The following is a 26,892-nucleotide window of genomic DNA, read 5'->3' as shown; positions in this document are numbered from 1 at the left end:
CACCCTGTAAAGGGAAACTAAAGAAACATATCTATCATTATATTTTGTTTCCTAATCCTCCATGTTCCATAAAAAAAAAATTATAAAAAGGAATTGAAAGTTCCTGAGGTTTCCTGCAGTCACGCAAAGCCCTTCGCACTATATGAAATCACTACAAGGAGAACTCGTACAAATGAAATGGCAAAGCTCCATATGCAATGCTTTCCCAATAATGCTAATAATAATTTTGTGTTATCAACCTCGTCCTGCGCACCCGGCGGGTGCCGGTCTCACCAATCCCACGGTACGCCCCTGCTTAATATAAACAAAATTGTAGTCCCTCTGAGATGCAACTTTACCACAGACCAACTTAGTTGAGCAAACAATTAGGGGAGAGAGGTAAATATTTGTGATTGTGATCTTATTAACCTTAACTTGCAAGACATAAGAGACACCTGTGAAGGGATGCCCCATCACTGTTCGGCTATTTACATTCACTTTTATTATCCTGTTCCAGTTCGTTCGTCATTTTGTTCGGTTCCTGAACCAAGACCACCCCAGAGACTAATTAGAACTTGGAACGTTGTGTTGTACGAAAACCGCAGATTAATTAAATGCTCCTGGGTGGCCGCCATTTCGTGCCTACGAACAGGGCCGGCCTTAGGGGTGTGCGGTCGCACAGGGCGCCATGGCAACAGGGGCGCCCTGGCAGCCGACACAATTCAATGTCTGCAGCTTTCATGGGCTGGCTGGGGAGATCAGATCTCGCCAGCCAGCCCACAGAATTGAACTAAGCAGTACTTACTGCATGGTAAGCAGGCAGGCAGCAGGGACCCACACTCACTCATTCAATGCTGACCGAGCAGCACTTCCACTCCCTGTACTCAGTGTGACACCTTAGCCCCGCCCCCTCCTCACACAGAACAAGCAGTGTGGGAAGCAGGGAGAAGTCTGCAGTGAAGGCAGGGACAGACAGACAGGCACAGCATGGTAAGACCAAAGGGACAGGAGGTGGAGTAAGATAGAAAAATGGACAAGTGGGGTTAGAAGGATAAACCTTTCTAGGAGTGTGGGAGAGAAAAAAAAGAGGTTTGGTAGAGGGAGAGAGGTGAAGTTTATGGAAGAGGGAGAAGCCTAATATGGGGTAGTTTGTGCAATATTCTTGTATGTGAAGGACTCAAGTCAATGTGTATCAGAGAGTGTGCATACTGTCAGTGAATGTCCAGGTTAATGTAGTGTGTTTTTTTTTTTTTTTTTTTTTTAATGGGCAGATGCTCAATGCACATGTCTGCTTTTACAAAAGAACTACATATTGCAAGTCTAAGGTGTTTTGAACAAGAACCTACAAACTAGCACCAGCACCTACATTGCCCTGCTTTGGGAAGTGTCCCAAAGCAGGGTAAATCAATCTAGATCTGCAGCTATTGCAAACAGATTTCACACATCCACAAAGAAAACATGCACAAATAAATGCATGCACATATTTTCCTTTGGGGGTACATCTACTAAATTGTTAGAAACAATAAACGGCCAGTTCCTTTAATGGGACACTATAGTCAGCAGCACAACTACAGCTTTAATGTAGTTGTTCTGGTGAGTATAATCATTTACTTCAGGCATTTTCATGCAAACACTGCCATTTACATTGCCCCCTAGGGACACCTCCAAGTGGCCACTGGAGGTGCTTCCTAGGGCAGTGCTGCACAGTAGGCAGCACTGCCGTTTAGTGTCTCCATGCTCTGCATGGAGACACTGACATTTTCTAATAGAGATGCATTGAGTCAATGCATCTCTATGAGGAGGTACAGATTGGCCAAAACTGCGTTTGGCCCCACCTCTTTGCCAACTTTAGCCAATCCAGTGCTTTCCCTGGGAAAGTTGCAAATTTGCACTATTCTAAACTTTTTATGACCAGGAAGGGGCGCGAAGATTTTTCGCACAGGGCGCCTAAAGCCCTAAGGCCGGCACTGCCTACGAATAAACGTGGTTGGAACAATGGATGACGGCCCTCTTGTCTCCCGAATGCTGCCTGCGGGACTTGGTCGTCGAGTGCCTGGAACTGTTTTTGGCAAGGCACTCGCACGAACACCTGTCTTTACAGATCCCCTCTACATTCTTCTTCTCAACCACTCAGACGAACGACGTTCGGGAGTTCCAGAATACCGAACAAAGGGAGCATTCTCCACGAACCAGCTTGACTTTATCTTCTGTGGTTTTCGTACAAAACCCCACGAATGGAGACCGGCTCTTGCTAGATTTTTTATGGAACTATTTCTCGGCTTCAACCTCGTGGCAGACCTGTCAACTCTCCCTGTGGTGCTGTTCGCGAACTACCGAACGGATCTGGCTGATTTTTTTTTTTTTTATATATTGTATTGTTTTATATATTGTATATATATTGTTATCCAGGGATGTGACTTTTGTGGGGTTCCCATGTATCCCATGTAGCCATCCCCAAGTCGGTCTTCATCACCCCGTTCGGCCTATACCAGTTTCAGGTTATGTCGTTCGGGATGAAGAACGCCCCAGCCACCTTCCAATGGATGGTGGACCGCCTTCTAGATGGTCTCCAGGACTATGCATGTGCATACCTGGACGACATTGCTATTTATAGCGACACCTGGGAGGCTCACCTAGAACACATAGGGACCGTGCTGGACAGAATTAGGGGAGCCGGCTTAACTTTAAAGCCTGGCAAGTGTCACATTGGTATAGCGGAAGTACGATATCTGGGCCGCCATGTAGGATGTGGTAAGCAAGGGCCGGAGCCTGCCAAGATTGAGGCCGTTGCTAATTGGCCCACTCCCCATACTAAGACGCAAGTCATGGCCTTCTGAGGGACAGCCGGCTACTATAGGCGCTTTGTACCAGACTATAGCGCCATGGCCAAACCCCTGGCTGACTTGACTAAGAAGAAGTTACCCCGACAGGTCCTGTGGTCCCGAGAGTGTGAGGTGGCTTTCCAAGCTCTAAAGCAAGCGCTTGTTAATGCACCTGTTTTAGCTGCGACAGATCCTTACAAACGCTTTATGATCCATGCAGACACTTCCATGTTTGGACTTGGGGCAGTTCTAAGTCAAATCGGAGAAGACAACGGAGAGCACCCAGTGGCCTATTTGAGCCAGAAACTACTACTTCGGGAGTTCAGTTACGCGGCCATTGAGAAAGAGTGCTTGGCCCCAGTATGGGCTCTAAAGAAACTGAGCCCGTATCTGTATGTCCGCGCTTTAACGCTGATCACAGACCACAACCCCCTAGTTTGGTTCAACCGGGTCGCTGGAGATAATGCTCATCTTCTGCGGTGGAGCATTGCCCTACAGCCTTACGACTTCACCATACACACCGACCTGGCAAACAAAACAGGAACGCTGATGGACTTCCTATCAAGACCGATTTGCTACCTTGACTAGTACTGGAGTGCCCGGACAGTCCCTAATGAAACCGAAAAAGGTCCTGTGCCTGCCAGAGCAGGGAGTAAAAGGGGGGGCAGTGTGAAGGGATGCCACAACACTGTTCAGCTATTTACGTTCACTTATTATTCTGTTCCAGTTCATTCGTCATTTTGTTCGGTTCCCGAACTGAGACCACCCCAGAGACTAATTAGAACGTTGTGTATCTTGTACGAAAACCGCAGGTTAATTGAATGCTCCTGGGTGGCCGCCATTTCGTGCCTACGAATACATTTGGTTGGAACAATGGATGGCGGCCATCTTGTCTCCCGAACGCTGCCTGTGGGACTTGGTCGTCGAGTGCCTGGAACTGTTTTCGGCAAGGCACTCACACGAACACCGGTCTTTACGGATCCCCCTCTACGTTCTTCTTCCCAACCACTCTGACGAACGGTGTTCGGGAGTTCCAGAATACCGAACACAGGGAGCATTCTCCACAAACCAGCTTGACTTTATCTTCTGTGGTTTTTCGTACAAAACCGCACGAACGGAGACCGGCTCTTGCTACATTTATCATGGAACTGTTTCTCGGCTTCAACCTCATGGCAGACCGGTCAACTCTCCCTGCAGTTTTTTGGGGGTGATTTGGGGTGTCATTTTTTCTGACCAGAAGATAATTCAGTTTTGTATTTTCTCTGACTCAATTATCTCTTTGGCTCAGAGGAGGAGTTTATGTACTGTATAAATTGAATGCCTGTTTTCCATTAAGCCATGGCTCATGTGTGAGTTATTATGCGACACCAGCGATATTGGAACCTGTGGATTATTGGCGGACTATTATTATGGGAAAAGGGTATGCATGGCGGTGATACCTTAGCAGACCCTCACGACCCTAATCTGGAGAAAGGTCAAGGAAAAAAGGAATTGGGGGCACACCCAGAACATGCATTTCTAAGAAGTGGTGCTGCAGTAAAGATCAAAATCTATAGAAAATACAGTTAAAGGAACAGTGCACACACAAAAACAAAAATACATAGTTACATAGTTACATAGTTAGATAGCTGAAAAGAGACTTGCGTCCAAGTTCAGCCTTCCTCACATTTGTTTTTTGTTGTTGATCCAAAAGAAGGCACCCTCCCCCCCCCCCCCCCCCCCCCCCCCCCAGTTTGAAGCACAATTTTGCAACAAGAAAAAAATCCTTCTTGACCCCAGAATGGCAGTCAGATTTATCCTTGGATCAAGCAGTTATTACCCTACATTGAAAGATTATATCCTTGAATATTCTGTCTTTGCAAGTATGCATCTAGTAGCTGTTTGAACATCTGTATGGACTCTGATAAAACCACTTCTTCAGGCAGAGAATTCCACATCCGGATTGTTCTTACAGTAAAAAAACCTTTCCTTTGCCTTAGACGAAATCTTCTTTCTTCCAGTCTAAACGCATGGCCTTGTGTCCTATGTAAAGTCCGGTTTGTGAATAGATTTCCACACAATGGTTTGTATTGGCCCCGAATATATATACAGTTTTAAATGTTACAAGGCTACCTAAACTCGCCTATCTTAACAAACAAATATGGGGATTTAGTTACACCATAAGACCATATTCCGTTGCTCACCACTACCCCACAGTACCCACAATATCGGCCCTGCTCTGTTAGCCAAGGCAGGAAGAATAGAAACATAGAATGTGACGGCAGATTCGGCCCATCTAGTCTGCCCAGTTTTCTAAATACTTTCATTAGTCCCTGGCCTTATATTATAGTTAGGATAGCCTTATGCCTATCCCACGCATGCTTAAACTCCTTTTACTGTGTTAACCTCTACCACTTCAGCTGGAAGGCTATTCCATGCATCCACTACCCTCTCAGTAAAGTAATACTTCCTGATATTATTTTTAAACCTTTGTCCCTCTAATTTAAGACTATGTCCTCTTGCAATGAGTAGTTACTGCTGCTAAACAATGAAGTCCTATTTTTGTCATTAGTGGACTGGTCTGTCCTGGATTAGTAGGTGGGTAAGTGAGAGGGGGGAGGCTAAAGAAACTTCGCTAGCTGAGTGGTGTGCCCAACAATGCAATCTGATCAAGTTTATAGGTTTATCAATATTTATTACATTCTTCATACTTTTGGTTTGTATATTTGTTCGAAAACTACTACTGCTGTGCTTTATGTTATTGACAAAATCTAGATCAGGTTTGTCCAACCCGCGGCCTATGGGCTGCATGGGGTCCATTTGCCGTCAGGGCTGCGAGGTAGGGAGACAATTACTTACTGCACTCTTTCTGCACAGCTCCTTCATGCACCCTGCAGTGAGTCAGCAGATGGGAAACAATGTCATACCGGCATTGGCATCTCAACTGGGTGCGTGAGGGACCTGTGCAGGACGAGCACAGTGATCCCATCACAGCAGCAATCACTGATCACTCCAGCTCTTCCAGAGCAAGGTAGGGAAGCTGGGTGGATCTCTTAATTCCTAAATGTGTATGTATGGATGTGATTTCTGTGTGTGTATGCCAGTAACTATGTGTGTATGTGATTGTCTGTGATTGCATGTGTGTGGGTCTGTGATTGTGTTTGTGTATGGCTGTGATTACGTGTGTGATTGAGTGTATGTCTGTGTGTTTATTGCTGTGATTGATTGTGTGTGTGTGTGTCTGTAATTGTGTCTGTGTGTTACTGTGTGTACAGGTCTGTGATTGTGTATGTCTGCAATTGTGGGTCTGTGATTGTGTTTGTGTCTGTGCTTATGTGAGATTATGTGTGTATAGGTCTGTGATTATGTGTGTGTGTCTGTATTGGTCTGTGAGTGTATGTGTGCATAGGTCTATAATTATGTGTGTGTATAATGTGATTATGTGTATATCTGTGTTTACGTGTATATGTACATACATGTGTATGTCTTTAGTAAATATCCTTAAATATAGCAATCCTACATAAGAATAACAAATAAGGAAGTATCCACTAAATAAAAGAAATATCAAATCTAAGAAAAGGGCTTTTAAAGTTTTAGTATATATTTGATGTGTGGTCCAAGACAATTCCCCTTCACTCAATGTGGCCCGTGGAAGCGAAAACTTTGGACACCCATGATCTAGATGTACGGTTTTGTTGACGGGGAGAGATTGTTTCTTTTTATTACAACTGATAATATTATCACCTTTAATAAAATTCAATTAAAATGTATCAACATAAATAACCAGTGCATCAACAGCTGAGTGTGTAACAAAGTATGGCTGCTTACCATCTCCAGGTAAATTTGGAAGCCGGAGGATTGGAATCGTACTCACAGGAAAATTGCAACATCTGTTCCTCACTCGGAATTACTCTAATATTTACATTCAAAGGAGCATCTAACACAAAACAAAAAAAGCTTGCTTGTATTACATAAGACTATATTGACTATATTACAATGATTTACTTTGGATCACTCATAATTTGGATCACTCATAACTTTGTCAAAGAAATGCTCTTGCATATAATTTTCCACTTTTAAGAACATGATTAGTATGACATATAAAAAATATATATATATATACACTTAGTATATACCATATCTAAGCAGCACATTATTGTGAAGCCAACCGTACACCCTCCTAAATAGAGACTACAGATAAATTAATAAAAACACTAGAGTGGTCTGGGTAGCAGTCACTCTGACAGTCACTAGAGGCACGTCCCCTGAGACCATCAGACTGATGCAGCATAACATTTTGCTGCCAAGCACACTAGCCTTCCCCTGTGGGAAAACACTGAGATCATCAGTCTTGATAAGCTCATCCTTGGATGAGGGATTGCAGTGTGAAGACAGGGGTTCAAGGGATAAAAAGTAAGGTAAAGTACTTTTACCTTTGGTCAGCAAGGAGAGGAAGCACCTGCTTACCCTCTTTGCTGTCCAAAGGTAAAAAAGTACTTTACCTTACTTTTTCTCCCTTGAACCCCTGTCTTCACACTGCAATCCCAGACTATAGTGTGGGAATCCCAAATGTTTAGTGTTCCTTTACATAAATCTCTGTCTGCAAGGGCTCTATGCATTATCCTCCAGAATTCTTCTGCTAGATCCTTTTCTTCTCCCACAATTCTCAGACAGTCACTAAAAGGAATGCTGAATAGCTACATTGCATCTCTCCCCAAACATCAGGCATGTCTTACAGGATTATTCACTAAAATGAGAATTAAAAGTGAATTTCAAGTTTAAAGCGGCACTGTCACAGTCTGGCGACTTTGCCAAATCCACAAAGATTCTATCTTTATGAAATGCACTTTTTTTCAAGGGGAGGGGAGGTGTGGGGGGTTGACAGTGCTGCTTTAAGGTCAAAATAGAGAACTGGATAAATGATCGAGGTCAGCTATACTCAGTTCAATTACACTATTTATTTAGGGAAACCTATTGAATAAAACATGACAACGTATAGCAATTACAAGTTTAATAAAATGACACCCACCCCAGAGTGTTTTGGCAGCACTAACTCAAAGTGCCAGGCTACAATAATTAAATTAAACTTACAAACAAATTAACGCCACAACCTAAAACACAGACACATTTTAGAATATAACATTTACACAGTATTAACCTCGTCTAAGCTAACTTAGTCTTTTAGTGTCACATACAGTGTTAAAGAGACACTATAGGCACCCAAACCACGTCATCTCATTGAAGTGGTCTGGGTGCACTGTCCCTATCACCTTAGCCCTGTAGATGCAAACATCTACTAGACAGCCACTTCCTGCGGCTTCACGGAGTTCAAGGATGTCCAAAACTCCATAGGAAAGCATATTCATTTAGGGTTAAGTGGGTTTTTGTATCAGGGAAAATGGAACAACGACCAATTGAATGCAATTGCAATTCAGCTGTCTGTGAATAGCAGTTTTGGCTGGAGATTTTGCTGCTTTCAACAGACAATAGAAGTGCAAATTTCACTTGAAATAATTTAATTTGCCTTTTGTGAATAGCCAAATGGCTTAAAACAGACAAATTGTGACAACTGGACAGCATTCATTTGTGGCTCGGTTACCATAGTGAATGAATCCCATAGAATCAACATGTTTTAACTAAGATACTGAATAGATTCCATAAAATAGATGTAAACTATAATGTAATTTCTAGCTCTGCAACTAGAAAGGGAAATGCATGCCATACTCACAATGGATGTTACGTATGTTGAACATTCTCTCCTGCTGCCTTTGGACGTTCTCTTGAGTGATCACACAGGTAACATTGTGACCGTAGAGTTCCAGACTGGGTTGAATTATTAAGTAGCTCACGGTTGTCACAGTCAGATTTTCATGGCGTGTTGTATTTTTGTCCGAGTTATAGGAGAAACCTTCTATGAACCATTTAATATTTGCTGCAGGTTTTGCTGCTATAGCAATACAGTAGCCCATCATCTGAGGAGAATCACCAACCGTTACTGGATTCATGGAAGGTACCACGAGGATTTCTGGATAAACTAAAACAGATAAGAGATTTATTTGCAAGACTGTACTGTAAGTAATAATAAAAATGTTTTGCTTTGTAAGACATACATTTTCTTTTCCTTCCTAGATCGGTGAGAGCCCACAAACATAGAACTGCGTGACCTTTCTCTAAAATTGTCGCTACATCACCATGTTGGAACATCACAGGGGGCAGAGTCTCTGTGGCGGCAAAACCCAGGGATATTTGTGAGATTTAGACCTCAGAAAGTGGGAAGTGGTGGGTTTTAAATGTGAGTGTATATTTATGTAGGAATGAAGGAATTGTAATTTTATAACATATTGATTTATATTTACTTGTATATCACACCAATTGGACCTCATGGATCATAGATGGTATAAGAGCCAGAGAGAGAGAGAGAGAGAGAGAGAGAGAGAGAGAGAGAGAGAGAGAGAGAGAGAGAGAGAGAGAGAACTGCAAAATTACCGTATATACTCGAGTATAAGCCGACCCGAATATAAGCCGAGGCCCCTAATTTTATCCCAAAAAACTGGGAAAACTTATTGACTCGAGTATAAGACTAGGGTGGGAAATGCAGCAGCTACTGGTAAATTTCTAAATAAAATTAGATCCTAAAAAAAATATATTAATTGAATATTTATTTACAGTGTGTGTATAATGAATGCAGTGTGTGCGTATGTGTGTGTGTATGAGTGCAGCGTGTGTGTATGAGTGCAGTGTGTGTATGAGTGCAGTGTGTGTGTGCATGAATGCAGTGTGTGTGTGCATGAATGCAGTGTGTGAATGCAGTGTGTGCAGGGCCGGTGCAAGGATATTTGCCGCCGTAGGCAAAAAAAGTTTTGCCGCCCCCTCCCCCCCCATATGTCCTGACTTCCCCTCCTCCTCCCTCAGTGGTCCTTACCTCCCCACCCCCGTGTTCCTTCACTCCCCCCCCCCCAGTGGTCCTGACTCACCCCTCCCCTAGTGGTCCTTACCCTCCCCTCCCCTAGTGGTCCTTACTTCCCCCTCCCCTCCCATAGTGGTCCTTATCCCACCCCCTCCCTCTCATAGTGGTCCTTATCCCCCTTCTCCCTCCCATAGTGTTCCTTATCCCCCCCCCCATCCCTCCCATAGTGGTCCATATACCCCCCCTCCCTCCCATAGTGGTCCTTATACCCCCCCTCCCTCCCATAGTGGTCCTTATACCCCCCTCCCTCCAATAGTGGTCCTTATCCCCCCTCCCTCCCTCCCATAGTGGTCCTTATCCCCCCCTCCCTCCCATAGTGGTCCTTATACCCCCCTCCCTCCCATAGTGGTCCTTATACCCCCCTCCCTCCCATAGTGGTCCTTATACCCCCCTCCCTCCCATAGTGGTCCTTATACCCCCCCTCCCTCCCATAGTGGTCCTTATCCCCCCCCTCCCTCCCATAGTGGTCCTTATCCCCCCCTCCCTCCCATAGTGGTCCTTATACCCCCCTCCCTCCCATAGCGGTCCTTATACCCCCCTCCCTCCCATAGTGGTCCTTAACCCACCCCCTCCCTCCCATAGTGGTCCTTATACCCCCCCCCCCCTCCCATAGTGGTCCTTATACCCCCCCCCCCTCCCATAGTGGTCCTTATACCCCTTTTTTTTTATTATTAATTTTTTTTTTATTATTTTATTTCTTATTTTTTTTTTTTTTCGTCCCCCCTCCCTGCTTGATATATGGCAGGGAGGGGGGCTCTCCTTCCCTGGTGGTCCAGTGGCAGTTCAGTGGGGGGGAGAGGGGGGCTGGCAGAGCTGTACTTACCTTTCCTGCAGCTCCTGTCAGCTCTCTCCTCCTCTGCGCCGTCCGTTCTGCTCTTCTGTCAGCTCCCAGTGTAAATCTCGCGAGAGCCGCGGCTCTCGCGAGATTTACACTGGGAGCTGACCGAGGTGCTGAACGGACGGCGCAGAGGAGGAGAGAGCTGACAGGAGCTGCAGGAAAGGTAAGTTACAGCTCTGCCAGCCCCCCTCTCCCCCCAGTCTGTATTATGGCAATGCAAATTGCCATAATACAGACTCTGACTCGAGTATAAGCCGAGTTGGGGTTTTTCAGCCCAAAAAATGGGCTGAAAAACTCGGCTTATACTCGAGTATATACGGTAAACGTTTATCTGGTTTTAGTATTTACAATGTTTGAGTTGCATACACATTTTTGTTATATAATCTACTGACAACTTACCTCCCAAATTCCTATTAAAAATATTGTCTTTTTTGTTTATTGTTTTATCTTAGGAATAGTTAAGAAATCAATCTGTGATTGAATAACCCTGATTTCCAATAACAGCATTCCTGCATCTTCTCCCTCCTAGCCTTTCACATTGCTGTTGGATGACTCCTGTTGCAAAAATTAAAGCAGCTCTGCTTTGTTTGACTTGTGTCCATATCTTTCACATTCCAGAGGTTTTCAATGGGGTTAAGGTCTGCAGATTGGGCTGGCCATGACAAGGTCGTAATCTTCATTGTGTGGCAGTGTGGAGATGGACAAAAGTGTGTGTTTGTGTAAGTGTTTGTATAGAAAGCATTTAAGCAGTTAAAGAAGACAGGACAACATTAACAGGAGAACCACCATTCTTACTATGCACAAATAGCCACTAAAAAAGTGCAGATAGATTGAATTGTATGTCAGATGATGTTCTTACCACTCATGTACATGCTTTCTATTGTTAAATAAATATATTATATTTTAAGTCACTGGTGTAAGAGTCGCTGATTGAGTAGAAGAACCTGGAATATTATATTTACATGCCAGGCCCTAACTCCCATGTACATCCCATTCTGGCTATCACTACTGTCACAATTCTACTTCTTTCAAGTTTGAGTTGTAACTGAATTAATCATTATCTGAGTACAAAGTAATATAGCCAGAATAGGATACAACCATTAACCTCCCTCTTACCACTCCTCCATATATTAAAGGTTACTTGAATGGTCGGTACTATAAAGCAGTAACGTAGCAATCATTGACAGATACAAATTCTATAGGCTTTTTTTTTTTTTTTTGCAAATATATAAAAATAAAAAAAAAATCTAAAAACGACCAATTTCTTTGTGAATTCATTTCTGAAAAAGATGCTCCTTAATAAAACTATAATTCCTGCCCTCTTACCTTGAACAGTCAGTTTAATCTCCTTCTCTCTTGTCCCAGTGGGGTGGGTGCTGAAGCTACAGAGGTAGATTCCCTCGTCATTTAATGTCACATTGCGGATGAGAATGTTGCCACTCTGGTCTCCCTCTCCTTGAAATTTCACTCTCTCTTGTGCAAATGGTGTGAGATATACTGGCTCCTCTCCTTTGCTATAAGTCAGGAAGTCCTCGTTGTTGGGAGTCTTTTTCTTCTGCCATGTTAGTTGGGTCACGTGCTCCTTCGTCTCCACTCTGCAGCGCAGTATGACATCAGAGTACAGGACAGCCTGGACATCACCCTCTACATGTACTGAGACTGCAAGAGAATAAAGAAAAAGTTTCCATCAAGTTACAAAAAAAATCATTCATTACCATCATAGCATGGAATGTTGGGGTATCAGTGAACAAGGAGTTAGCCATGTGTGCACCACTAGTATAAGATGGTGGTTCTCAAACCAGTCCTCATGTCCCTCCTATCAGCCCCGGATTTAGGGATTACCCAGTTGTGTCTAAGGTGCTTTTTTTTTTTTTTTTTTTTTTATTTTTTTTTTTTTAAAACACCCAAGACACAACTGGGGAATCCCTAAATTCTGGACTTGGGAGGAGAGGGGTGTGAGGACAGGCGGGGGAACTACTGAGATAAATGACCTTGAGCAGGGGAACTAATCTATGGCCTACTGAGGTCATATACCAGTCCAGCAACCAAGGCAGCCCACCATCACTTAGACCACCACCTATTGCTTCAACTCCATTAAATACAATCGACTTAATAACAAGGTAGCATTCCTATACATTCTGATGTCCTCAGACAAGGCCATAGGTGTCAGCAGAACATGATGAAGTTGGCCCTGTTGGCACCCATTTTCCCACTCCCAAATCTGGAATATCCAGTTGGCCCTGCTGACACCTATTTTCCCACTCCCAAATCTGGTCCTTTCCCTCAGAACTGAGCCTACAAAACAAGCAAAACAAGGTAACGTGTTACTAATGGGTTACTTAGCCATACACTACCACACCTTGAGTCATACTCTCCCATGCATACCGAATTAGCTACACACACAAAACACATATGTTGCTTTCCCTACATGTGGAGCTTATATGACAGATAACTGACAGCAGCATGTGCTGAAATAAGTATGAATAATGGAAATAGAAAAAGGTCAATGCACTCCAAAATACAAAAACGGCAACTTTTATTGAACCCACCGCCACTCACAACGTTTCGACCTGAACGGTCTTTGTCAAGCTGACAAGTCTTGACAAAGACCTTCAGGTCGAAACGTTGTGAGTGGCGGTGGGTTCAATAAAAGTTGCCTTTTTTTTTTTTTGGCCCCCCACGGCAATTAAATTGTTAAAAGTCCTTAAAAACAGGGGGTACGCTGTAGCGGAGAGCTGATTTCCCACAGCTATTCTCCACTTAAGGTCCCAGTGAGGCTCAGGAACAAGTCAATAGTAAATCCACAAGCAGAGTTTCCAGCAGGTAAAAGGTACATCAATATCCCCACAGCAATCCCAATAACTGGACGACACACAGTTTCAGGAGCAGAACTGACAATCTTTTATTCCAGGGTTCCTTATAAAGCATGCTCCCATGCAAGGGAGGGATTCCCATCAATAAGAACAGTAGCCAATACAGTACTTGTCCCCTCCCACACATCTCCTCCCCTCAGAGTGACTCATAATCCCCTTAACTTATACAGTATTTTACCCCAAACATGGATATACCCCTAAACCAACACATAAGCTAAATATTAGGGTACCGCTAGGTAGCCCTGATCTGGGTGACTATCATATCCAAAATTCACCCAGATCGGACCAGTGGTTCGGTAGTTAGGTTGAGGGTGAAGTTTGACCGACCGCACACGAGGTGGTATCCGAAAAGGGTTCCATGTGTTTGGGCCCTGCGGTCGGTCTCCGTTCGGCAGTAAAAACATACAATTATATTCGCCATCCGCATTTCAATTCACCTGGATATTGGTTCCCTCATTCGGTACTTTGTTTCTACCGAATGGGGATTCGTTAGGACTCTCCGTTCGGCAGTTACGGAACTCTGGAGGTCTCAGCGGTGTTCGGTTGTTTTGAGTGTCCGATTTGAGTTTCAGACACTCGACGACCAAACACCGCTGAGATTTTCATGCGTAAGATGGCCGCCGCCACGTGTACGCATACCGAATGGCGGCCACCCAGATGCAATCCTAACGAGCTGGTTAACCTGCGGTTAGAAAGAATGCGAACCTTAATTGCCTACACACTTCTCTCTGGGGTGGTCCCTTAGTTCGGTAGTTTCCACAGGCATATTGTACGGATGGAAACTACCGAATAACATAAGATTAATACATAGAATATAACAAATAGGAAAATTAACACAGGCAGGATATACTGAATACAGTTACATAGGCATTTTACAGGACAGGCTTACTGCATTCCGCTACACTGTTCCCCCTTGCCCACAAGCCGGCATACACAGTCTGATCCTATACGGATCGGCTTGGGGATGACCGGGGTGCTCACGGATCATTTCTCCAGATCAGTTTGTCGTGACAACCCGTCGGCGTTTCCATTTTGCTTACCCGGGCGGTACTGAATGTTAAAGTCAAAAGGCTGCAGCGCCAAACTCCAGCGTAGCAGCCTGGCATTGTCCCCAGCCACCCGGTTCAGCCAGACTAACGGGTTGTGATCCGTGAGCAGGGAAAAAGCCTGTCCATATAAATACGGTTGCAACTTCTTCAAGGCCCACACCACAGCCAGGCATTCCTTCTCGATGGCGGCGTAGCTTGCTTCTCGGGGTAACAGTTTGCGACTGATGTAAGCCACGGGGTGTTCTCCGCCATCGGCCTCGACTTGGCTCAGGACTGCCCCCAATCCAAACATAGAAGCGTCTGGACCTCCGGCAGTGCGTTGTAGTCCTGGGTGCGGGCCTGTTGCCTGGTTACTACTGGGTGTGCTTCCTCAGTAGCTTGGGGCTCAAATGCAGAGGTGAGTTTGCCCAGATCATTCCCCAATACCACCTCAGCAGGTAATTGCGGCATTAATCCCACTTCCACATTCCCAGACCCCGCACCCCAATGCAAGTGTACCCTGGCTGTGTTTAGCCGATACACGGCTCCCCCTGCAACCCTGACAGGGGTTGGTTTTGGCCCTGTCAGAAACCAAGTGACTCTGGACCAAGGTGATGGTGGCTCCCGAGTCTCTGAGCCCCTGCATAGGCTTTCCCTCTAGGTATACGGTTTGCCTATGATGCTGCCGGTTATCCGCTTGTGCCTGTAATGGGTTGGCCTCATGCAACACTTCCCACTGTTCCACAGTTGTGACTGGAACTGCAGAGCCATAGGGAAGTTGTGTCTCGTCCTGGTAGTGGTGCGCTGCCGCTCTTGGTGGTGGTGGTGGGGGCCCTGGTCGGAACCAGGTGGTGCGGTCTCTAGACTGCGGGCAATCTCGCTGAAAGTGTCCCCACCTCTGACACCAGTGACATTGCACAGAAGCAGATGTACGGTATCTCGGCTGTGCTGCTGCCGGTGCCGGTGGAGGGAGTTGTCTCGGTGGGGGCTGAGGGTTAGTGGAGAAAGAGTTTCCTCCCAGTGGTCGCATAGCAGGTTTAGCACTCACTGCCTTGGTTTGTCTGCGGGCATCCATAAAATCATCTGCCTTTTTAGCAGCTTCGGTGAGGGATGTGGGGTTACGATCCCTCACCCATTCCTGCAGTTCTGCGGATAGCCCCTCATAAAACTGTTCCAATAACATCATTTGTAACAAGTCCTCCATGGACCGCACTTGGTTTGACTGTATCCACCCGAGAGCTGCCCTTTGTAGCCGGCAAGCCCACTCGGCGTGCGAGTCCTTTTCTGCCTTTTTCAGTTCCCTGAAGCGCCTCCGGTATGCCTCTAGTGTCATTGCATACCGAGCCAGGATAACCTCTTTTACACGGCTATAGTTTCTGATTTCAATGTCCGGTATAGTACGGTAGGCTTCAGCTGCCCTTCCTGATAGCCGCCCTGCTAATATGGGTACCCAATCTTCCCTTGGTATGTTATGCAGCGTACACAGTCTGTCAAAGTCTTGGAGGAAGGCATCTATATCCTCCTCTGCTTCTACATACATTTTAAACGCTTGATAGGGAATTTTGGGCTTACCCTCTTGTGCCACAGCTCCTGCTGGACTTTTTTCTGGCGTTTGTGGTCTCCCTTTGCGCATCACAAACTCCTGCACCTCTGTCATGGTTTTAGAGATAATCTCTGTTGGTGGGTTTTCTCCATAAAAGGCCAGCCTGAACTGTACTTGTCTTTGGAACTCCTTGTTCTGTTTCATTTCTTTGTTCCGTGGCCAGAACCTCCTCTGCTCGGTATTCTGCCATTACTTCAGCGATGAGTGTTGCCTTTGTTTTGCTGCTGGCTGGAACACCTTTTGCTTCTAGAAGGTCTTTAAATGTGGATCTCTTTAGTGTAGAAAGGTCAATCTCCATTAATCCTTGTTCCTCTGTGAGTCTGGATCCCAGCGCTGCCAACCAATGTAGCGGAGAGCTGATTTCCCACAGCTATTCTCCACTTAAGGTCCCAGTGAGGCTCAGGAACAAGTCAATAGTAAATCCACAAGCAGAGTTTCCAGCAGGTAAAAGGTACATCAATATCCCCACAGCAATCCCAATAACTGGACGACACACAGTTTCAGGAGCAGAACTGACAATCTTTTATTCCAGGGTTCCTTATAAAGCATGCTCCCATGCAAGGGAGGGATTCCCATCAATAAGAACAGTAGCCAATACAGTACTTGTCCCCTCCCACACATCCCCTCCCCTCAGAGTGACTCATAATCCCCTTAACTTATACAGTATTTTACCCCAAACATGGATATACCCCTAAACCAACACATAAGCTAAATATTAGGGTACCGCTAGGTAGCCCTGATCTGGGTGACTATCATATCCAAAATTCACCCAGATCGGACCAGTGGTTCGGTAGTTAGGTGGAGGGTGAAGTTTGACCGACCGCACACGAGGTGGTATCCGAAAAGGGTTCCATGTGTTTGGGCCCTGCGGTCGGTCTCCGTTCGGCAGTAAAAACATACAATTATATTCGCCATCCGCATTTCAATTCACCTGGATATTGGTTCCCTCATTCGGTACTTTGTTTCTACCGAATGGGGATTCGTTAGGACTCTCCGTTCGGCAGTTACGGAGCTCTGGAGGTCTCAGCGGTGTTCGGTTGCTTTGAGTGTCCGATTTGAGTTCCAGACACTCGACGACCAAACACCGCTGAGATTTTCATGCGTAAGATGGCCGCCGCCACGTGTACGCATACCGAATGGCGGCCACCCAGATGCAATCCTAACGAGCTGGTTAACCTGCGGTTAGAAAGAATGCGAACCTTAATTGCCTACACACTTCTCTCTGGGGTGGTCCCTTAGTTCGGTAGTTTCCACAGGCATATTGTACGGATGGAAACTACCGAATAACATAAGATTAATACATAGAATATAACAAATAGGAAAATTAACACAGGCAGGATATACTGAATACAGTTACATAGGCATTTTACAGGACAGGCTTACTGCATTCAGCTACATACGCGATGACGTGAGGACGATGCAGCTTGTAAGCATGGAGTCGGTCCGACCACGCTGAAGATGCTGAGGCTTTTTGTCAAGCTGGCTATGCAGTTAGGCGGTAAATGAGCGGCAAGTTCGGAACGCGGAACGGTAATTTGCAGAACGAGCATTCAGGTGTATTCAGTAGGGGAAACGACTGGTACCTGCTTAAATCCAGGAGCAGAAAAGAGAGGCGCTAGGATGCAAAAGCAGTGAGTACCTGCGATCAGGCTATCTATAAAAACGCTATTTGCTATTTGTGGTAATACCTGTGGCAGTAAACATTTTAATTCAACTGCCCGCAACAAAGAAAATTACTCGGTGAGAAATCAAGCTGCATTACAGAAAGTATTTTGTGATGAAGAGATATTAATATAAATCAGACAAAATAAATAAACCAAAGTGGAAATTCTTTTATTTATTTTTTTATTTTGCTGTAACTCTGATTGTTCAGAGTAAAGCTGAAGATAAGCTTTTTGTAAAATTGTGAATAAAGCAAAATGGCAACCAAAAAAACATTAATGGGAAAAAAAAAGAAAGAAATTAAACCAGCACAGAAAATAGAGAAAAGACTGTCTGGCTTTTTCACTGCTACCCCCTCAAAAGATGTATTGGAAGTATCGACTGAAAGCCTTACTTATCCGGCAAATACTTCTAATATCAATGTAGAACCACCAGCTTCCCAAACACTCGGACAAATAAATGAACACAGCAATACTAATATACAAAACCAGATTAAACAATTCTTGGACACTCAGCTTGATATGCTAAAGCAGGACATGCTCACAAACTTCGGTGAAATTAAATAAGATATAAAGAGAATTGCAGAAGCAGTCCGAGCAATGGAAAATACATTTTTAGCCTATGAAAACCAAATAGTGAGGCTTAAAGAAACAGTGCACTCTTTAACAAATAAGACAAATAGCCTTGAACAAAAAATTTCAGCCCTAGAAGATAGATTGAGGAAACTATATTACAATGGAAAAAATGGAAGACTACCTATGTGGGCTATTTAAAGAGGTACTTCCTGAAATACCGTTAGCAGACCACCAAATTGAAAAATTCCATCGGATCTACAAACCAACCAACATTGGCGCACATCTTCCAAGAGATGTCATAGTAAACTTCCGCTCTCTATATGTTAAATACAAATTATTTAAAGCCAGGCGTACAAATTCCCTGAAACACACCAGCTATAAAGATATAATCTTCCTACAGCACTTCTCTTATTATATGAGAACTTGGAGAAAATCCTTTTCCACACTAACGGACTTTCTAAGGAAAAATAATATCACATTCCAATGGAGTTCTCCGGCGTCTTTAAAATTTATTTGCAAAGAAGAGAGACTCTCCTTTATTGATACAAATGAAGCAAAAAGTTGGCTGGCCCAATGCCAGAGCTGAAGTGTCAGGCCTCAAGCCTCCCGATGTCTAATCATGCTTCCGGGTTTGACGGAGCTTAGCCACACCCCCATTGCCGCGGTCTGCTATTTAATGCGACCGCACCAGCTGATAGACGCTGGATTATTGAAACGCGTACCGCGCCAAACTCACCGGCTCACATACTTCGCTGAGACGACCACTCGCTACTAGACCGGACCGGGGGAATATTCAAGTCCCCAACATCTCTCCTCATCAGAGACAGATACCAGCACTCTCGGCAACCATTCACTGAAGCAACCGCCTCGGAGGAGAGCTGGGGACACAATCCCTCTACTTCTAGAAGTTAAGTAACTTACAGTCTCTGAGTTAAGAGCTAACAATGCTAAAGCTTTATTTCAACTTACTAAAGTCTGCTATCAAGTTCTCCAGCAAGCCTGCTACAGCTTTCCTCAAATCAAGTATTATTCAAGTTCAGCTGTACCTGTCTTGCTACAGATAATCTTATTTCTTCATACTAAAGTCTGCTATCAAGTTCTCCAGCAAGCCTGCTACAGCTTTCCTCAAATCAAGTATTATTCAAGTTCAGCTGTACCTGTCTTGCTACAGATAATCTTATTTCTTCATACTAAAGTCTGCTATCAAGTTCTCCAGCAAGCCTGCTACAGCTTTCCCCAAATCAAGTATTATTCAAGTTCAGCTGTACCTGTCTTGCTACAGATAATCTTATTTCTTCATACTAAAGTCTGCTATCAAGTTCTCCAGCAAGCCTGCTACAGCTTTCGTCAAATCAAGTATTATTCAAGTTCAGCTGTACCTGTCTTGCTACAGATAATCTTAATTCTTCATACTAAAGTCTGCTATCAAGTTCTCCAGCAAGCCTGCTACAGCTTTCCTCAAATCAAGTATTATTCAAGTTCAGCTGTACCTGTCTTGCTACAGATAGTCTTATTTCTTCATACTAAAGTCTGCTATCAAGTTGTCCAGCAAGCCTGCTACAGCATCCCTCAAAACAAGTACTATTTAAGTTTTGCTGCACCATTCTTGCTACTGATAATTCCAATGTATATAATCTCTTATAATTTGAACTGTTAACAAGAATAACGGACTCTAATGAATTCTGAACCTTGTCAATGCTAAATGAAACAAACCATTTATTATTTAAAGAAACAGTAACTGTAATTCTGGAACTGAAGTCTCAGTTCCATCTAAGTGTCTTAATAAAAGATCAAAGTCCTAAGAAATCTGCAGTTGTGTTCCACATCATTTACTGTGAACGTGACAGAATAATCCAGCCTTTGTAATGGAACCAGCAGATTTCGATTCTAAAGTATTGTTGCTGAATCAACGAGTCGATTCACTTAACCAAGGTGTGCAAGACCTGCAGGTTACAAATGAAAGAATTCTCACTTATGTCAGAGACTTACTCTCCTCATACTGTTCTGCACTCAATTAGCAATCCTGCTGTATGTAACCCTGAAAAATTGTATGGTGATCGTTCCAAATATAGGGAGTTTTTTAATTCCTGCAAATTATTGATTGCTTTAAAACCTAGATCTTATCCCACAGAAAGATCTAAGGTTTTTTCAGTTATCTCATTTCTGAGAGGTGAACCTATGTCCTGGGCCCATTCCTTTTTGGACAATGATGACCCCATCTTAGATTCACTGGAGGAATTCTTTAAAGCCATGTCTCTTCTCTATGAAGATCCATACAAACAAAATACTGCTGAATTAACAATAAGAACCTTGATGCAAAAACATAGACCCGTTGAAGATTATATCGCTGAGTTTAAAAGATGGGCTACAGATAATCTTATTTCTTCATACTAAAGTCTGCTATCAAGTTCTCCAGCAAGCCTGCTACAGCTTTCCTCAAATCAAGTACTATTTAAGTTTTGCTGTACCTGTCTTGCTACTGATAATCTTAATTCTTCATACTAAAGTCTGCTATCAAGTTCTCCAGCAAGCCTGCTACAGCTTTCCTCAAATCAAGTATTATTCAAGTTCAGCTGTACCTGTCTTGCTACAGATAATCTTATTTCTTCATACTAAAGTCTGCTATCAAGTTGTCCAGCAAGCCTGCTACAGCATCCCTCAAAACAAGTACTATTTAAGTTTTGCTGCACCATTCTTGCTACTGATAATTCCAATGTATATAATCTCTTATAATTTGAACTGTTAACAAGAATAACGGACTCTAATGAATTCTGAACCTTGTCAATGCTAAATGAAACAAACCGTTTATTATTTAAAGAAACAGTAACTGTAATTCTGGAACTGAAGTCTCAGTTCCATCTAAGTGTCTTAATAAAAGATCAAAGTCCTAAGAAATCTGCAGTTGTGTTCCACATCATTTACTGTGAACGTGACATGAAGAATAGAAGATTGTTAAGCCATAAATCGGTCAAGATAGTGAAACGACCTGATAAAGAACAGTTCATCGAAGTGAGAGTTGTTGAAAACTTGTTTCCCTATTTCCTCTGTGAAACTTGGCAATTCTAAAAAGTAGAAGTAAAGGTCACAAGGGAAGAAAAGAGATATTAATGAGGAACAGGGCCGTCTTTAACGCGGGGCAAACGGGGCAGCTGCCCCGGGCCCAGTTGCTCCTGGGGGGCCCAGAGCAGCTGCCCCGTGGGCCCCGCGAATTTGCGCAGCCCCCCTTGGACCCGGCGGTGCGGCTGCACAGAGCCGCACCGGCCCGCACGCTGAGGAGGCTCCCCGGGTGGCTCATGCACTAAGGGCCACCCGGGGAGCATGTGTGAGCAGGGGCCCGGTCTGGCGCTGTGACGCTTAAACAGCGCGACCAGGCCCCTTCCTGTACCGGCTGGGAGGAAGTGATGTCACTTCCTCCCGACGGAGAGCACAGCCGCGCGGGAGGAGAATGGCAGGGAGGGGAGTTCCAGAGGAGAACTCCTATCTGCCTCAGCCTGCCACTGTACCCCAGGGAAACCACCCTCCAGAAAAAGGTAAGAACCTGGAGGGTGGCTAAATGTATGCTTGTGTGTCAGTATGTATGTATGTGTGTGTATGTCAGTAGGCCTGTGTGTGTCAGTATGTCTGTCTATGTGTATGTCAGTAGACCTGTGTGTGTCAATACTTCTGTCAGTGTATGTGTCTGTGTGTCAGTATATCTGTCAGTGTATGTGTCTGTGTGTGTATGTATGTCTGTGTGTGTGTGTCAATACTTCTGTCAGTGTATGTGTCTGTGTGTCAGTATATCTGTCAGTGTATGTGTCTGTGTGTGTATGTATGTCTGTGTGTGTGTGTGTCAATACTTCTGTCAGTGTATGTGTCTGTGTGTCAGTATATCTGTCAGTGTATGTGTCTGTGTGTGTCAATACATCTGTCAGTGTATGTGTTTGTGTGTGTGTGTCAGTATATCTGTCAGTGTATGTGTCTGTGTGTATGTATGTCTGTGTGTGTCAATACGTCTGTCAGTGTATGTCTGTGTGCCAGTATATCTGTCAGTGTATGTGTCTGTGTGTGTATGTCTGTCTGTGTGTGTGTGTCAATACGTCTGTCAGTGTATGTGTCTGTGTGTCAGTATATCTGTCAGTGTATGTGTCTGTGTGTGTATGTCTGTGTGTGTGTGTCAATACGTCTGTCAGTGTATGTGTCTGTGTGTGTCAGTATATCTGTCAGTGTATGTGTCTGTGTGTGTATGTATGTCTGTGTGTGTGTGTGTCAATACGTCTGTTGGTGTATGTGTCTGTGTGTGTCAGTATATCTGTCAGTGTATGTGCCTGTGTGTATGTATGTATGTCTGTGTGTGTGTCAGTATGTCTGCCAGTATATATTTGTGTGTCAGTGTATGTGTGTGTCAGTATGTATCTTGGAATGTTTTAATGTCTGTCTGTGTGTATGTGCCAGTACGTCTGTCTATGTGTATGTCAGTATGCCTGTGTGTGTGTCAATACGTCTGTCAGTGTATGTGCCTGTGTGTGTCAGTATATCTGTCAGTATGTCTGCCAGTGTATGTGTCTGTCTGTGTGTGTATGTATGTCTGTGTGTGTCAGTATGTCTGCCAGTATATATTTGTGTATCAGTGTGTATCTGTGAATGTTTTAATGTCTGTCTGTGTCTGTATGTGCCAGTACGTCTGTCAGTGTGATTGCGCATTGGGCGTAATTGGGGGGAGGGATAGGAGGGGCAGGGCCCAGGGGGCCCAAGAAAATGCATTGCCCAGGGTCCTAATCATATTATAGACGGCCCTGATGAGGAAGGTAAGCGTGGAATAAATACAAGGCTAAACATATAGCCTCGCACTATTATGGTATTGTAAAGAAATGTATATGATCACTATAGCTAAATATAAGAAATAAAAGAATATGCACATGTATGGCAATTAATAAGAAGCAGTTAAACACTTAAGTACACAAGGAAAATATTTATCACTGTTTATCAAAAGAAAAGTAGTTGTTTTTTGTTGTTGCACATATTAAGCTTTACAGCCTATATAAGACTGTCACACTATAGAGTAATGAGCTATAGACTTTGAGAGTGTTTAAAATTTTAATCTGTAGTAAAACACAAGACTAAATAAATAGCTATACACTAGTATGCCAACTTTGGGGATGATTCACAGTTAAAGGAACACTATAGTCACCTAAATAAAGCAGTTTTAGTGTATAGATCATTCCCCTGCAATTTCACTGCTCAATTCAGTAATTTAGGAGTAAAATCACTTTGCTTCTGTTTATGCAGCCCTAGCCACACCTCCCCTGGCTATGATTGACAGAGCCTGCATGAAAAAAAAAACTGGTTTCACTTTCAAACAGATGTAATTTCCCTTAAATAATTGCATCTCAATCTCTAAATTGAACTTTAATCACATACAGGAGGCTCTTGCATGGTCTAGCAAGCTATTAACATAGCAGGGGATAAGAAAATCTTAATTAAACAGAACTTGCAATAAAGAAAGTCTAAATAGGGCTCTCTTTACAGGAAGTGTTTATGGAAGGCTGTGCAAGTCACATGCAGGGAGGTGTGACTAGGGTTCATAAACAAAGGGATTTAACTCCTAAATGGCAGAGGACTGAGCAGTGAGGCTGCAGGGGCATGTTCTATACACCAAAACTGCTTCATTAAGCTAAAGTTGTTCAGGTGACTATAGTGTCCCTTTTATATAAGAATTTTTCAAGAACGGTATTCACATGCATGGTAATATCAAATACAGAGTAGCCAAGCGGAAAAAAGGGGGCTGGGGAGGGAAAAGAAAGGAAAGGAAAAAAATATATATATATATTTTTTTTTTTATGAGAATGGAGGTTAGTTTTCACTGACAAAAGGAAAGGGAGAGAGTTATTCGAGGAAGAGACAGGGTAGAGGTAAATAAATATAATTATGCTAACCTGGACAGACCTACTTAGTGTCAATAAACAAGACACAGTCCCAGACTGTCTTTGCACTAAAGAGGGATGATATCCTCCTTTGATTTTAGATTTATGGTTTGTTTTTGTGTGTGTGTGTATGTGTATGCAACAATAGAGAGGGACAGAGTACAATATGTAGCCAGGCTGGAAGGGAAGGAGTTTCGGAAAATAAAATGATAAATGATAAAAAAAATGTTTGTAGCGGAAAGCTGGTCTTTCACAGGTTAACTCCACTAAAGATCCCAGTGAGGCTCAGGAACAAGCAATAAAAATACCATAGAGTAATAATCAAAGCAAGCAAGGTAATCCACAAATATCCCAACACAGATCCCAATGACTGGATGACACAGCATCAGGAGCAGAACTGACTTTTAATCCACACAACCTCCTTTTAAAGCATTCTCCCATGCAAGGGAGGGATTCACCATAATTAGACCAGTAGCCAATAATATAACAGTTACCTCCCACACATCTCCTCCCCTCAGTGTGACACATAATCCTTAAGCATACTGTACTTTTCCCTGAATTCTAGATGTACCCCAAAACAAGCAGATAGAATAATACTTTGGGTACTCCCTGGTAGCCCTGATCTGGGTGACTAACATATCCAAAATTCACCCAGATCGGACCAGGGGTTCAGGAGTTAGGTGGAGGATGTAATTTGACCAACCACATACGAGGTGGTATCCGAAAAAGGCTCCATGTGTTTTGGCCTTGCGGTCAGTCTCTGTTCGGGAGTTAAAACACATAGAAATACCTGCCATCCACAGCTAATCTTCCATTCGTATTAATTCCCTTGTTCGGGACAATGATTGTACCGAACGAGGGGCTGACTAGTCCCTCCGTTTGTGAGTTATGGAGCTCTGGAGGTCTCAGCGGAGTTCGGTTGTTTGAGTGTCCGATTTGAGTTCCAGACACTCAACGACCAAACACCGCTGAGATTTTCATGCGTAAGATGGCCCTGCACGTGGTATGCTGAACGGCGACCACCCAGGCACATACAATGGATCAATTAAGCTGCAGTTTGCAGAGTGTGAACACTTAACAAGGCACACACTTCTCACTGGGGTGGTCTGATGGTTCGGTAGCTTCATTCGTATGAAACTACCGAACAATCATACGAAAACTACATACACTTTACAGATATACAGGGAAACAATTACACAAATAAATGTTCTATACGAATTCCTAAGGACAGCCTCAATACAATCTGCTACAATGTTAACACTAAATGTTCAGGGTATGAACTCAACAACAAAGAGGTCTTTATTATATAAATATTTAACTAACGAACATATTGACCTGGGGTTTCTTCAAGAGACCCTTTGGAGACAATCAGATAGACAAACATGTGGCGGGAAAAATGTCCGCAAATTGTACATGCATCAAATAGAGATAAAAAAAAAAGTGGGGGGTAGCCATAAAAAGACCGAAGTAGAAATACTCCACCAACTCCAAGATGAGAAGGGTAGATTTTTGGCGATAGTCTGCAAAATGAATGGTAATTTATTTACACTATGTAACGTTTATCTGCCAAACAATTCTCCAGCTACCTATTTAAGAAAAATAATGGAAAAAATTGAAGAAATAAAAGCAGGACAAATAATAGTGGCAGGTTATTTCAATTCAGTCCTAGACCCAAACATTGATTAAAAAAAACTAATGAAAGGGGTTAAAATTAATAAAATGGTAGCGAAACAAGCTAAATCTTAAAAAAAAAAAGATAAGGATGAATTTAACTTTTTGGATATTTGGAGAATTGGTAATCAAGTGCGATGGACTATACGCACTTTTCAAAATTCATTTTTCTTATTCAAGGCTAGATATGATTTGGATAGATCCTTCTCTCATGGATATGATACCAAGAACACACATTAAAGAAATAACATGGACAGATCATAATGCAGTGATATGTGAAATTGGTGTGTGTACAAGAACAAAAGAATCTCATAGTTGGCGTTTAAATGATAGTCTATTACACTCAGAGCACAATAGAACATATATTGAACCGAATATAAAAAAAATATTTTAAAGAAAACAGCACAGAAGATATAGATCCACCTACCTTATGGTGTGCCTTTAAGGCAGTAATAAGAGGTCACTTTATTAAATTACAATGTCAAGTCAATGTCAATGTTCATACAGAGTTAAAGAAATTAACCCAAATTAATGAACAAAGCCCAACAGTGGAGAATTCTGAAAAAATAAATCAAGTACTGATGGAAAGAACAGTTAAAAATGTAGATAGATTAGAACTTAAATACTATTCTAAAGGCAACAGACCAGACAAATTATCTCAAAAACTTAGAAAACGAAAAGGTTTAAACAAAAGAAGACATTAAAACATATTTTGAGAAAATAAATAAACCTCAGATTACAGAAACAGAAAGCTGTGCACTGAACAAAGAAATAACTATCGAAGAACTCAAACAGGTTATAAATAATTTAGAAAAATATAAAACTCCTGGACCAGACAGATTCAGTAATCTGTTTAATAAAACATTTGAAGAACAAATCAGCCCTCAACTAAACAGCACTTTTAACCATGCAGCTAATGTGGGGTTCCTTCCTGCAGAGATGTTGAAAGCTAAAATCTTACCTATTTTAAAACAAAACAAAACCCCTACAGA

General features: G+C 43.2%; 1 protein-coding gene across 1 annotated transcript in view; it reads right to left on the bottom strand.

The window, feature by feature from the left end:
• LOC134592085 (nectin-1-like) overlaps positions 1–26,892 on the bottom strand; it is a 57,803-nt gene that overhangs the window by 15,512 nt on the left and 15,399 nt on the right. Inside the window, exons 2-4 of the mRNA XM_063444532.1 lie at positions 11,912–12,244; positions 8,509–8,814; positions 6,609–6,717 (exon numbers count right to left, since the gene is read on the bottom strand). Of these exons, the coding sequence (XP_063300602.1) occupies positions 6,609–6,717; positions 8,509–8,814; positions 11,912–12,244 (748 nt within the window). The remainder of the gene's footprint in view (positions 1–6,608; positions 6,718–8,508; positions 8,815–11,911; positions 12,245–26,892) is intronic.

The sequence above is a fragment of the Pelobates fuscus genome, chromosome 1, assembly GCF_036172605.1.
Source record: "Pelobates fuscus isolate aPelFus1 chromosome 1, aPelFus1.pri, whole genome shotgun sequence".
Classification (NCBI taxonomy): Eukaryota; Metazoa; Chordata; class Amphibia; order Anura; family Pelobatidae; genus Pelobates; species Pelobates fuscus.
Note: the sequence above shows the minus strand (reverse complement) of the source record. Positions and strands in the feature narration are given on the sequence as shown.